At 40.8% G+C, this 14,646-nt stretch overlaps 1 protein-coding gene across 1 annotated transcript in view; it reads right to left on the bottom strand.

The window, feature by feature from the left end:
* The window catches only part of LOC141258548 (uncharacterized), a 395,228-nt gene that overhangs the window by 65,657 nt on the left and 314,925 nt on the right, over positions 1 to 14,646 (bottom strand). Inside the window, 2 exon segments of the mRNA XM_073673526.1 lie at positions 1,446 to 1,628; positions 5,340 to 5,493. Of these exon segments, the coding sequence (XP_073529627.1) occupies positions 1,446 to 1,628; positions 5,340 to 5,493 (337 nt within the window).

Raw genomic sequence — 14,646 nt, 5'->3', positions numbered from 1 at the left:
ACAAGATAGCATCACAGTCAGGGCATATCACTATATATGCTTGATATGGATGAATTGTTAATTCTTAATTTTTATTCATGATTATTCAGCTACATTTGCAAATCATCAAGTTTGTGATATACAATTTCAATAACCTTATGGATAAAGACATCTTTCCATTTACCCCTCTGTCTAAGTCTCGTTATTTGGAGCATAGCAATCTTATTCCTATTGGTCGACACACCTGTCAATCAAGACAGGATGTATAAATGACTTGAAAGTGCGGCCTACCCCGCCCTTAGAAAAAGCCAGCTTCCCCGGCAAAAATGAGTCAGGGACCTTATCCTGACAGTAAACCAGATTGTACAAGTGAGATTGCCATAACATTCCATTACATGATGCAGAGTGTGGTGTACTGATTGATATTGAGCCCGAGACCGACACTGGTGAATGCCGCGTGGCAGATCTCTTGTACACCTGAGTGACTGTGAGCACAGCTGAAATCTCCACACATGGCTTCTCCTGCTGTCTGCACAAACAGAGTGCCAGCGGCAGTGAGTACAGAGCTGCATGAGATATTGCGCTATCGAGGCATATGATCTTAGCATATATAACAGTGGCAAAATATATGGTGAGAATGCCAATCTCACGATATTGCTGCTAAGCACCACTGTCTATTGCCCTGCAATGCAGAGAAACAAGGCGATCAACATTATTTAGGTTAATGACTTTTTGCTTTCCTAAAGCATGCATCAAGTGATGGCTCTATAGCTATATAAGTTATATCTCATAGCCTATTTGAATAATCTGGGTAGTGGTGCACTTTGTGATATAGCACATATCAACTCTGGATATCATTCAGGCTATATATATGGCAATTGCTATATGGATTAATAAACCCAGCCATTAATTTAGTAGGGACACTGGTTAAATATTTATTACATCTCCTCTATCTAGTTTCTATCAGGACTTTAGTGGATCACGACTTTTAACAATATATATTAATTTATTTTTGTGATCCAATATACATCCTCAATTGGATGTACTGTATATACAATTGATATTATTAAATGATTACTATTTTATTTTTTAACAAGTAATAAAAGTTTATTTTTATTCACTTCCTTTCCCCTCTTTCCCCTTTTCCCAATTATCTATCTAATACATTATCTGTATTCATGCTCAGATATGATAGCAGGAATGCGCAGTCAACGTCCACGGAAGATTATTCCTAAACAGTAGGTGAGTATAAATGCCATAATTTATTAGGTATACAGCCAAAGTACTAACTAATTTTTGTCTACAGATCGCAGCCTTCTTCAGGTATTTGTGCAGGATTAATGCATTGTAAGTGTTTAAATGCCCATTTAACCATCAAACTTTTTAATACTTCCTATGAAGTTCTGTTCTAATAATAGCTAATTTTTTCTAGTTTACATTACAAGTGTACACTAATTGTCACTTACTCATCCGCACAGTCGTCATTCTTTTTTCTCTTTTGATACCAGTGAACTGCAAACCAGATTCCAAGGAGCAGCAGAAGAAGGAAGCCCAAAGCTCCAAATAATATGCCAAAGAACGCACCCAGGTTCATGGAGAGATGTTCACATAGTGGTCCAGACGAGGTATAGATAGAGAATGATGTACAGCTAAAAGAAAAAAGAAAATAAATAAAAAATTATAAAAACAAAATGTGTCTGTATATATATATATATATATATATATATATATATATATATATACAGTTATATGAAAAAGTTTGGGCACCCCTATTAATCTTAAGCTTAATGTTTTATAAAAATTGGTGTTTTAGCAACAGCTATTTCAGTTTGATATATGTAATAACTGTTGGACACAGTAATGTTTCTGCCTTGAAATGAGGTTTATTGTACTAACAGAAAATGTGCAATCTGCATTCAAACAAAATTTGACAGGTGCATAAGTATGGGCACCTCACCAGAAAAGTAACATTAATATTTAGTAGATCCTCTTTTTGCAAAAATAACAGCCTCTAGTCGCTTCCTGTAGCTTTTAATGAGTCCCTGGATCCTGGATGAAGGTATTTTTGACCATTCCTGTTTACAAAACAATTCCAGTTCAGTTAAGTTTGATGGTCGCCGAGCATGGACAGCCCTCTTCAAATGATCCCACAGATGTTCAATGATATTCAGGTCTGGGGACTGGGATGGCCATTCCAGAACATTGTAATTGTTCCTCTGCATGAATGCCTGAGTAGATTTGGAGCGGTGTTTTGGATCATTGTCTTGCTGAAAGATCCATCCCCTGCGTAACCTCAACTTTATCACTGATTCTTGAGCATTATTGTCAAGAATCTGCTGATACTGAGTGGAATCCATGCGTCCCTCAACTTTAACAAGATTCCCGGTACCGGCATTGGCCACACAGCCCCAAAGCATGATGGAACCTCCACCAAATTTTACTGTGGGTAGCAAGTGTTTTTCTTGGAATGCTGTGTTTCTTTGCCACCATGCATAACGCCTTTTTGTATGACCAAACAACTCAATCTTGGTTTCATCAGTCCACAGGACCTTCTTCCAAAAGGAAATTGGCTTCTCCAAATGTGCTTTTGCATACCTCAGCCGACTCTGTTTGTGGCGTGCTTGCAGAAACGGCTTCTTTCGCATCACTCTCCCATACAGCTTCTCCTTGTGCAAAGTGCGTTGTATAGTTGACCGATGCACAGTGACACCATCTGCAGCAAGTTGATGCTGCAGCTCTCTGGAGGTGGTCTGAGGATTGTCCTTGACTGATCTCACCATTCTTCTTCTCTGCCTTTCTGATGTTTTTCTTGGCCTGCCACTTCAGGCCTTAACAAGAACTGTCCCTGTGTTCTTCGATTTCCTTACTATGTTCCTCACAGTGGAAACTGACAGGTTAAATCTCTGAGACAGCTTTTTGTATCCTTCCCCTGAACAACTATGTTGAATAATCTTTGTTTTCAGATCATTTGACAGTTGTTTTGAGGAGCCCATGATGCCACTCTTCAGAGGAGATTCAAACAGGAGAACAACTTGCAAGTGGCCACTTTAAGTAGCTTTTCTCATGATTGCATACACCTGGCTATGAAGTTCAAAGCTCAATGAGGTTACAAAACCAAAAAAAGTGCTTTAGTAAGTCAGTAAAAAGTAGATAGGAGTATTTAAAACAAGAAAATGATAAGGGTGCCCATACTTATGCACCTGTTAAATTTTGTTTGAATGCAGATTGCACATTTTCTGTTAGTACAATAAACCTCATTTCAAGGCAGAAACATTACTGTGTCCAACAGTTATTAGATATATCAAACTGAAATAGCTGTTGCAAAAACACCAATTTTTATAAAACATTAAGCTTAAGATTAATTGGGGTGGCCAAACTTTTTCATATAACTGTAAATATATATATATACATTACAGACCAAAAGTTTGGACACACCTTCTCATTTAAAGATTTTTCTGTATTTTCATGACTATGAAAATTGTACATTCACACTGAAGGCATCAAAACTATGAATAAACACATGTGTAATTATATACTTAACAAAAAAGTGTGAAACAACTGAAAATATGTCTTATATTCTAGGTTCTTCAAAGTAGCCACCTTTTGCTTTGATGACTGCTTTGCACACTCTTGGCATTCTCTTGATGAGCTTCAAGAGGTAGTCACCGGAAATGGTTTTCACATCACAGGTGTGCCCTGTCAGGTTTAATAAGTGGGATTTCTTGCCTTATAAATGGGGTTGGGACCATCAGTTGTGTTGTGCAGAAGTCTGGTGGATACACAACTGATAGTCCTACTGAATAGACTGTTAGAATTTGTATTATGGCAAGAAAAAAGCAGCTAAGTAAAGAAAAACGAGTGGCCATCATTACTATAAGAAATGAAGGTCAGTCAGTCCAAAAAATTGGGCAAACTTTGAAAGTGTCCCCAAGTGCAGTTGCAAAAACCATCAAGCAATACAAAGAAACTGGCTCACATGAGGACCGCCCCAGGAAAGGAAGACCAAGAGTCACCTCTGCTTCTGATGATAAGTTTATCCGAGTCACCAGCCTCAGAAATCACAGGTTAACAGCAGCTCAGATTAGAGACCAGGTCAATGCCACACAGATTTCTAGCAGCAGACACATCTCTTCAATAACTGTTAAGAGGAGACTTTGTGCAGCAGGCCTTCATGGTAAAATAGCTGCTAGGAAACCACTGCTAAGGACAGGCAACAAGCAGAAGAGACTTGTTTGGGCTAAAGAACACAAGGAATGGACATTAGACCAGTGGAAATCTGTGCTTTGGTCTGATGATTCCAAATTTGAGATCTTTGGTTCCAACCACCGTGTCTTTCTGCGACGCAGAAAAGATGAACGGATGGACTCTACATGCCTGGTTCCCACCGTGAAGCATGGAGGAGAAGGTGTGATGGTGTGGGAGTGCTTTGCTGGTGACACTGTTGGGGATTTATTCAAAACTGAAGGCATACTGAACCAGCATGGCTACCACAGCATCTTGCAGCGGCATGCTATTCCATCCGGTATACGTTTAGTTGGACCATCATTTATTTTTCAACAGGACAATGACCCCAAACACACCTCCAGGCTGTGTAAGGGCTATTTGACCAAGAAGGAGAGTGATGGGGTGCTACGCCAGATGACCCTCCACAGTCACCAGACCTGAACCCAATCGAGATGGTTTGGGGTGAGCTGGACCGCAGAGTGAAGGCAAAAGGGCCAACAAGTGCTAAGCATCTCTGGGAACTCCTTCAAGATTGTTGGAAGATCATTTCCGGTGAATACCTCTTGAAGCTCATCAAGAGAATGCCAAGAGTGTGCAAAGCAGTCATAAGCAAAAGGTGGCTACTTTGAAGAACCTAGAATATAGACATATTTTCAGTTGTTTCACACATTTTTGTTAAGTATATAATTCCACATGTGTTAATTCATAGTTTTGATGCCTTCAGTGTGAATGTACAATTTTCATAGTCATGAAAATACAGAAAAATCTTTAAATGAGAAGGTGTGTCCAAACTTTTGGTCTGTACTGTATATATATATATATAAATATAAATATATAGTTAACAATAGCAGTAGCTCCAGGTGGGTCCCTCCGAGCACGGGGCCCGCAACCTGTATTCCTCCAGTACTAGACTGACTAGTATCTTGTCCGATTCAATCCATCTGATACCTCACATTTCTGCCACATTTTCATTATCCTTTATCTCTGTTTTATAAAATCTTGTATAAATGTAAATATGATGATGATCTATAACTGGGCCGCTACTATGCTGTATAATCACATTTATTTCTTGCAATTCTGTTTTACAAAACTGATTTAAATGTGAAATTCATAAAAATGATAGCATATCTACTTACTTGCAGATAACATAGTTATTAACAACCTTACAGATGGCATCGTTCTTACAGGGTGTATATATTTCGCACCAGCGGATGCACCGTAAATCGGAAGGATCCACTTTATAATCGTCATATGTACAGAATGCAGACTCTGCAAGTTGTTTTAGATCCACTGAGGAAAGAAAACAGCAACATCAAATACTACAATACTGCAAATTACACATACAGTACACATGATTTATAGATGTTTAACTGGAATTTAGGTGACCCGCCAGACCATATTAGAGGGAATCTGTCACCTTAAAAACCGCTATTTACCTGCAATATATACATATATGTGTATATATACGGTTTATCTGCAGATAAATACCACTACAAAGCTGTCTGGCCATCTTACTGATAGTGAAGCTACTGAGAGTTGCTGGCTTTCAGGCATGGGGGCATACTGTGGTTATAGTCAATGCTCACAGCATTTGATTGACAGTCAACAATGCAACACATCTGTGCAGAGAGAGATGTTTATCCTACTCCTAGGGCATGCTGATAACTGCTGCTCACAGTATAGTGAACAGTGACTGTAACTGCTCCGTGCACACCCCCATGACTGAAAGCTGGTGGCTCCTTGGAAGAAATTCGTAAATTTTCTCCCTGTTGCACTTTCAGTAAAGCGCCCAGGCAGTACTGTAATGCTATTTACCTGCAGATTAACCCTATATCTGCAAGTGAATGGCATTTTCCGAGGTGACAAGTTCCCTTTAAAGCTTGTCACTTTATTTACCACAAAGGAAAGAGGTGATAAAGCAATGCAATGAGTACTATACCATGGATCGATAGTGCATCCCTGATGAGCAATCAGAGTATAATTGAGCATGTTCTTCTATTCTAATGTAAGTGACAGATAAAAAGGTATATACAACTGAGATGCTGATGATCAATGGTGCTCACTGTGAAATGTAATGTATTATTCTTATGCATGGGATTCATATTAAGCAGCCCATCAACACCATCTTTACCGCATAAGTGTTTACTATGAGTATTTTGAATAGATATCAGATCTCAAACTTCATGGAGTTGTGTATGCCGTCATCATTCTGCCCACAACAGAGGCCAGGAAGTATTCATGGAGTTGAAGAAGTAGCAGTCAAATATACGCCCTTTTATTATCAATGGAACATCAAAGCCCCTTCTTTCCGGTTCAACTAGACCTCTAACGTTACTCTGTTTCATCCGATTGAGTGACAGCACAACACGCAATAAGCAGGAAAAGGGGAAAAAAACAGGTGCAGAGGACGGGATGGCGGACTGAAGGAATGGTGGGACAGGTGAGTGATTAAGTATTCTTTTTTATTCTTTTTTACTTACACCCTACGTATATTATGCTTTGAGGTCTGGAGAGACTTCTGAGCATAATAAGAAACATTGAATTTGCATTGATTAACTTTGCTGAGAATCAAGTTTCCCTATAAAAACCGTGCACTTTGGCAAATTCGAAACTTGACAGATTTGATAATCTAATTGATAAGGAATAACTTCTCAATCTCCCAACATCTTTCTCTATGAATTTAATAAAAGTTTAGTTTTATTTCTCTTAACTAAAGAGATATTTAAATCAATATTAACTGTATAAACTTAATAAAACTGATCACTAATCAGGAACATGTCCACATCTTGTCTCAAACTATTTTTACATAAAACCATGCGGAGCACAATCAGGGTCATAATTTGAAGCACCTGGATCTCAAAACAAAATCTAGAACAAGGTCATAACCATACCTCCCTACTTTTACCGAAACAAAAGAGTAACAAACTATTTGGAAAGTGTTTTTACCAAACTGCATTCCATTAGGGAAATAGTCACAGGGGAAATGGTGGCAGTGAGGGACATTCAGCAGACTGCCTGGGACAGCGGGACATAGACCCAATTCCAGGACTCTGCCATTTTATCCAGGATGGTTGTGACCTATGAATTTTTTTTGGTCATTTATTCATAGTTGAAACAGCCATATATTTTTAATTTTTACGCAAGCTTCCCTATATAAGGTCTTGCTTTTTTTTGCGAGACGAACTGCTGTAGTTCAGTAACATTTTGCAAAAGTATATATACGCCCTTTCTGAGGGAGCAAGATACGCGAAACATACGTTAGAGGGCTATGTCTGGTAACTATAGTGTGGACCTCTTCACATGTGCATATATATATATTTATCTGCTTTACTAAGAAGTACTTATGGTTGCCTTATAATTTATTGATACTTGTACTTGCACTTTCTTTACTAAATCAAATACCTGGGCAATATGTTTGAGTGACCTTTTCCTGCATAGCAGAGTTATAACTTCCAGCAATATACATGCTCCTTCTCTACTGATGTTTTACTTATAGTGGCCTATTTATATTTACCTGTTAAGGGGGCATGTGTGTGTATATATGTCTCTCTGCATATAAGTGAACATATCTATATGTATTTAACCTGGATTTATTCTATGCATGTGACACACATAGGTTTTGTATACCAGCTGTTTTCATTCTGCAGTATATCTTTTTTGTTTGCTTTTATAATTTCTTTGTATACAAATAAAGATTAACTATTTAAATGAGTTTTTGTATGGAAATATTCTTTGTAGGTCAGCTATTTAAAACTGTGGTTTGTCCGTCATACGGATCACATAAAGGTTGCTTCAAATTCAGCCATTTGTAGTGAGTGTGGAAGATATTGTCATCCATTTAAAATGGGCAAGGCATGTGGCAAAGCACGTGGCAAGGGACGGGGAACTGGACGTGATGGTGATGGTGCATGCAGAGGCCGAGGCCGTGGGCAAGCTGAAATTGTGCCACAACAAACACCCAGATCTTCTCGCTTGAACTTCCTGTCCCAATTAATAGGGGACCACAGAACACCACTATTGAACACAGAGCAGTGTGAAAAGGTTATTGGTTGCATAGCAGATAATGCTTCCAGTCACTTAGCCACCACAACCACCCTGTCTTCCACACGGTCAAGTCTCAGTAGCTGTGAGTCTGGACCGCATATTCCTCACCCAGATCCTCCTTCCTCCCACCGTGCCGAGTGCCCAGAGACAACTGATCCCACACTTGGACACTCTGAAGAGCTGTTCACTTTTCCATTTATAAATTTGGGCCTCTCGCCTGGTCCACTTGAAGCGGGGCAAGAGGAGATCGCATGTAGCGATGCTCAAATATTTGAGCAGCCACGGGCATACGAAGGCGATGGTGGGAAAGTGTCAAAGAGGTGGACGATGATGAGACACAATTGCCAGAAAATCATGAGGAGGAACAGGGTGCAGAAGTGGAAGACGAGCTGGTGGATGATATAGTAACTGACCCAACCTGGCAGGAGGACATGCAGACTGAGGACAGCAGCACACAGGGGGAGGAAGGCAGAGCACTCTAACAGGCAGGAAGAAGCAGTGTGGTGGCCACTGACAGAAGGCGGGCAACTGTTCCCCCTAACATCAACACGAAGTCTGGTTGTTTTTTAAAGACCCTGCCGATAACCCCAAAAAGGCCATTTGCACCACCACCCAGGCCAGCATCAGCAGGAGTAGCAAAACTACTAGCCTGACCACCACCAGCATGATCAGGCACATGGCAGCAAAGCATCCGACAAGACCAGTCTTCTCAACACCACCGAATGATAGCAGCGTAACATAAAGACACTGGATTTGAGTTTTTTTGGGAGGTGTATTCCCACGCACCTTTTTACACCCACACATGGGTATATGCTTCCTGATTTTGGCTATTTGCTCTTGTCCTCCTACCTCTCCTCATCCTCATCCTCCACCACCATATCACCAGGGTGACAGTGGTCCGTGATGCAACATCCACATATTTTTTTTAAGGGTGTTTATGATGCCCGAAAAATAAATTTTTATACAGTATGTTCATGTATACTCCCCAGGGGTAAATGTTTGTCAGCCCATACACTTAGTGCATGGGCATTAGAAGTATAGCAGACTTGCTCCTTTCTAATGAGAACATTTTTTATGAGGCCCTCCTCCACATCTTCTCCAAGGTGCATTGGAGTGCCTCCAAATTTTTGGCAGCCCTTGCATTCATTTCATAGGTAAACACAATGGGAGACCCACTTCCTAATAATGGGAACATTGTTTTCAGGAGGCCTCTGACGTTCAAGTCCCTTCCAAGGGGCATTGAAGTGCCTCCAAATTTTTGGCAACCCTTGAATCCACTGCATAGGCAAACACAATAGGAGACCCACTTCCTAATAATGGGAACATTTTTTCATGACGCCCTCTCCGTCTCTTTCAAGGGGCATTGGAGTGCCTCCAAATTTTTGGCAACCCTTGCATTCACTGCATAGGCAAACACAATGGGAGACCCACTTCCTAATAATGGGAACATTTTTTCATGAGGCCCTCTGACCTCCATGTCTCTTCCAAGGAGCATTGGAGTGCCTCCCAAATTTTGGCAGCCCTTGCATTCACTGCATAGGCCAAGACTATGGGAGACCCAGTTCCTAAAAATGGGAACATTGTTTTTAGGAGGCCCTCTTACCTCCACCTCTCTTCCAAGGGGCATTGGAGTGCCTCCAAACTTTTGTCAACCCTTGCATTCACTGCATAGGCAAACACAATGGGAGATCCACTTCCTAACAATGGGAACATTGTTTTCAAGAGGCCCTCTGACCTCCACGTCTCTTCCAAGGGGCATTGGAGTGCCTCCAAATTTTGGGAAACCTTTGCATTCACTGCATAGGCAAACAGTATGGGAGACCCACTTCCTAATAATGGGAACATTGTTTTCAGGAGGCCCTCCTCTAAGTCTCTTCAAAGGGGTATTGGGGTGCATCCAAATTTTCAAAGGGGTATTGGGGTGCATCCAAATTTTCAAAGGGATATTGGGGTGTGTCCAGGTTTTGGGCAGACCTGTCCAGTATAGGAGACCCACTCTTTAGTAATGGGAACAACAAAGCATAGCCTGCTGAGGGCTCTCTAAGAATAGCGAGGGCTGACTGCTGGACCTTTAAGAATAGTAAAGGCCACCAGATGTTTGTTTTTGTACTTTTTTTCCAGAAGATCGATGTCTTCGAGGACCCAGTACAATAAAAACATTTTTAAAAAGTGTGTTTTTTATTTCATTAAAATACTTTATTCTGACCTTATTGAAAAGCAGCAACCATTTTACTATTCAATTAGTAATGGGAGGTGTCTTTTAGACGCTCTCCATTACTATACACACTTCCTCCTCTTACTATGATAATCAATTAATAAGAAATAGTCATCTATTATTTCATGATATTACTTTATTCAGTTATTTTGACACAGCAAGGTAGATACAAGTAAAAAACAGCCCCTAAAAAAAATCCCATAAAACCACATTGGTGGTGTGGTCCACCACTATCTTATTGACATGAGGTAGAATGTTGTACAAATTAGCTCAATATATTGTATTACCAGCATATATAATGCACAGCATGAGTCGATTAGTTTAGCTAAGTTACAATCAAGATATATTATACAATTCTATCCAATATACACTACCGTTCAAAAGTTTGGGGTCACCCAGGCAATTTTGTGTTTTCCATGAAAACTCATACTTTAATTTATCAAATGAGTTGCAAAATGATTAGAAAATATAGTCCAGACATTGACAAGGTTAGAAATAATGATTTTTATTTGAAAGAATAATTTTCTCCTTCAAACTTTGCTTTGGTCAAAGAATGCTCCTTTTGCAGCAATTACAGCATTGCAGACCTTTGGCATTCTAGCTGTTAATTTGCTGAGGTAATCTTGAGAAATTTCCCCCCATGCTTCCTGAAGCCCCTCCCACAAGTTGGATTGGCTTGATGGGTACTTTTTGCGTACCATACGGTCAAGCTGCTCGCACAACAGCTCAATGGGGTTGAGATCTGGTGACTGCGCTGGCCACTCCATTACAGATAGAATACCAGTTGCCTGCTTCTTCCCTAAGTAGTTCATGCATAATTTGGAGGTGTGCTTTGGGTCATTGTCCTGTTGTAGGATGAAATTGGCTCCAATCAAGCGCTGTCCACAGGGTATGGCATGGCGTTGCAAAATGGAGTGATAGCCTTCCTTATTCAAAATCCCATTTACCTTGTACAAATCTCCCACTTTACCAGCACCAAAGCAACCCCAGACCATCACATTACCTCCTCTATGCTTGACAGATGGCGTCAGGCACTCTTCCACAATCTTTTCAGTTGTTCTGCGTCTCATAAATGTTCTTCTGTGTGAACCAAACACCTCAAACTTTGATTCGTCTCTCCATAAAACTTTTTTCCAATCTTTCTCTGTCCAACGTCTGAGTTCTTTTGCCCATATTAATCTTTTCCTTTTATTAGCCAGTCTCAGATATGGCTTTTTCTTTGCCACTTTGCCCTGAAGGCCAGCATCCCGGAGTCGTCTCTTCACTGTAGACGTTGACACTGGCGTTTTGCGTGTACTATTTAATGAAGCTGCCAGTTGAGGAGCTGTGAGGCGTAGATTTCTCAAACTGAAGACTCTAATGTACTTGTCTTGTTGCTCAGTTGTGCAGCAGGGCCTCCCACTTCTCTTTCTACTCTGGTTAGAGCCTGTTTGTGCTCTCCTCTGAAGGGATTAGTACACACCGTTGTAGGAAATCTTCAGTTTCTTGGAAATTTCTCGCATGGAATAGCCTTAATTTCTAAGAACAAGAATAGACTGTTGAGTTTCACATGAAAGGTCTCTTTTTATGGCCATTTTGAGAGTTTCATAGAACAAGCAAATGTAATGCTCCAGATTCTCAACTAGCTCAAAGCAAGGTCAATTTTATAGCTTCTCAAATCAGCCAAACCATTTTCAGCTGGGCTAACATACTTGTGCAAGGGTTTTCTAGGGTTTCCATTAGCCTTCTTACACAGTTAGCAAACACAATGTACCATTAAAACACTGGGGTGGTGGTTGTTGGAAATGGGCCTCTATACTCCTATGTAGATATTGCAATAAAAAAAAGACGTTTGCAGCTAGAATAGTCATTTACCACATTAACAATGTATAGAGTGTATTTCTGATTCATTTAATGTTAGTTTCATTTTAAAAAAATGTGCTTTTCCTTCAAAAATGATGAAATTTCTAAATGACCCCAAACTTTTGAACGGTAGTGTATATCCGTGTAGTTACCATGTATAATACTTAGCATCAACCATTTAGTAACACATGTATAATCCTCAACATAAGCTGAATGTATAACAGCTAAAATACAGACCAGATGCCATGGAGGTATCTCCACACCACCCAAGCTCTCCATTACTAACCTGAGCTTCACGTCAGCCATCACGTCTTGACGTGAACCCCAACTCCATTACCCCACTCACCACCTCTACAGGGCAGTGGGAAGAGCGGAGGCTAAGCGCCAGATTTGGCGAATCTTATGGATGCGCCATTTCTGGGACTGCGGAGGGGTGATATTAATAGCCGCAGAGGCGCAAGTATTCATGGCCCCTTCCCTGGCTATTAATATCAGCCTGCAGCTGCCTAGTTTAGCCTTTTCTGGTTAGATTTTATAAGAAGACCTCAAGTCAATTTTTTTTCTGCGGTCCCCCTGTAATCTAGCCAGTAAAGGCTAAACAAACAGCTGTGGGCTGATATTAATATACAGGGAACATTTTGGGGTAATGGCCCCTTCCCCAGCTACTAATATCAGCCCTTAGCGGTCGGCTTTCCCTCTGCTGGTTACAAAAATGATGCGGGGGTCCACGCCATTTTTTTTTTAAATTTTAGGCTCTGTGCCCACGATCCGGACGCAGCAGCGCTTTGGACGCATATTTTTGCTGCGTCCAAAACATTGCATTCTACTGAACGCAGGTAGATCCACATGTGTTCACTGAACCATGTGTATTTACCGCATTCAATATATTCTAGTGGTCAAGTTTCTGTTGCAGAGACTAGCGACTCTGCAAGAGAATTTGACATGCTGCGGTCCTGAAAGATGTGCTGCATGTCAGTGTCCACGGGTGATCCGCAGCCTCAAATGCACGCATGCGGGTTTGATGCTGTATAAACAAGCAGCATCAAACCTGCAGCGGCTCCTGACCGTGGCCATGTACCCAAACTCACCAGCAACCTGTCAATTTCTGTAGCGACACGCTAGTTTCTGCTGCAGATTTTGACCGAATGAAGTGTCATTAAAAGTGGTGGATTCACATTTACTGACAACAAAAGTGCGGTTTTAGAACACCGCATTTTGGACGCAACAAAAATGTGCTGCATCCAAAGCGCTGCTGAGTGTTGATCGGGGGGACGTAGCGGCTAATGAACCACCTGTGAGCTGTTAATTATAACCAGGGACCATGTTTGCAAATGGCACCTTCCAAGGCTAAAAATAGCCCCTCACAGCTGCTGCATAAATTACATAAATAGAAATGCTAATGAAGATTGGGTAAATGGGACTTGCTGACACTCAGCTCTTTTGTTTGGCGATGACAAGGTGTCAATCAGACATTTTCATGGCCAAACCAAATTCAAGTAAAGTAAAGAGTTAAAAATACACACATACAGGGAGCAAACACTTTATTTGAAATGCGACACATTCTTTAATCATTTAAATTAACCAATATACCCACCGCAGTTCTGATGGTAATCCAAGGGCTTAAGAAATGTCCCACCAAATAACTTAATTTAGCTCCAAAAAGCATTCGTTGATGTACAAAAATGCTTCAAAAAACGCATCAAAAATGCGTCAAAAACGAACGGAATTTCCACAGCATTTTTCCTGCCAAGGAGATGCAGAAATGCTCAGGAAATTTCTGCTTCAAATCCTGATCATGCGCACATTGCCTTACAGACATAAGTTCCATACACAATGCAGATGCTGCTGCCACTTTATATAACACCACAAAAGCTGCAGCTCTCAATTCGGTCACCTTCCTCACACATAACACAGCTCGCACACTCAACAGGCCTCCCTGGCACACCAACTTGACTAAAGAACTTCAAAGGGCTTCCAGGGTTGCTGAGTCTAGATGGAAAAGGTCCCACTCCAACGAGCATTTCATCGCATGAAAACTGTCCCTCACTATTTTCAAGTCCACACTTACTGCAGCAAAACAAACATACTTTTCATGTCTTATATCCTCCCTGTCTCACAATCCTAAACAGCTATTCAGTACTTTAAATTTTATCCTCCGCCCCCCCAAGCGCTTCCTCCCTTGCCTCTCATCTCAGCCAAAGACTTTGCCTCATTTTTCAAGCAGGAGATTGACACCATCAGACAAAGCTTTTGCCTAAAGTCCCCACACACCCTCCTCATATCAAATCATCCCTCCTCCTCCAAATCCAGCTTCTCCACTATTATGAATGATCAAGTTTCCT

This window comes from Phyllobates terribilis, unplaced genomic scaffold, assembly GCF_046119375.1.
Source record: "Phyllobates terribilis strain yellow unplaced genomic scaffold, ASM4611937v1 Scaffold_3__8_contigs__length_932513732, whole genome shotgun sequence".
NCBI classification, from domain to species: domain Eukaryota; kingdom Metazoa; phylum Chordata; class Amphibia; order Anura; family Dendrobatidae; genus Phyllobates; species Phyllobates terribilis.
The sequence above is the reverse complement of the archived record's forward strand: the minus strand, read 5'-3'. Positions and strand labels throughout refer to the sequence as shown.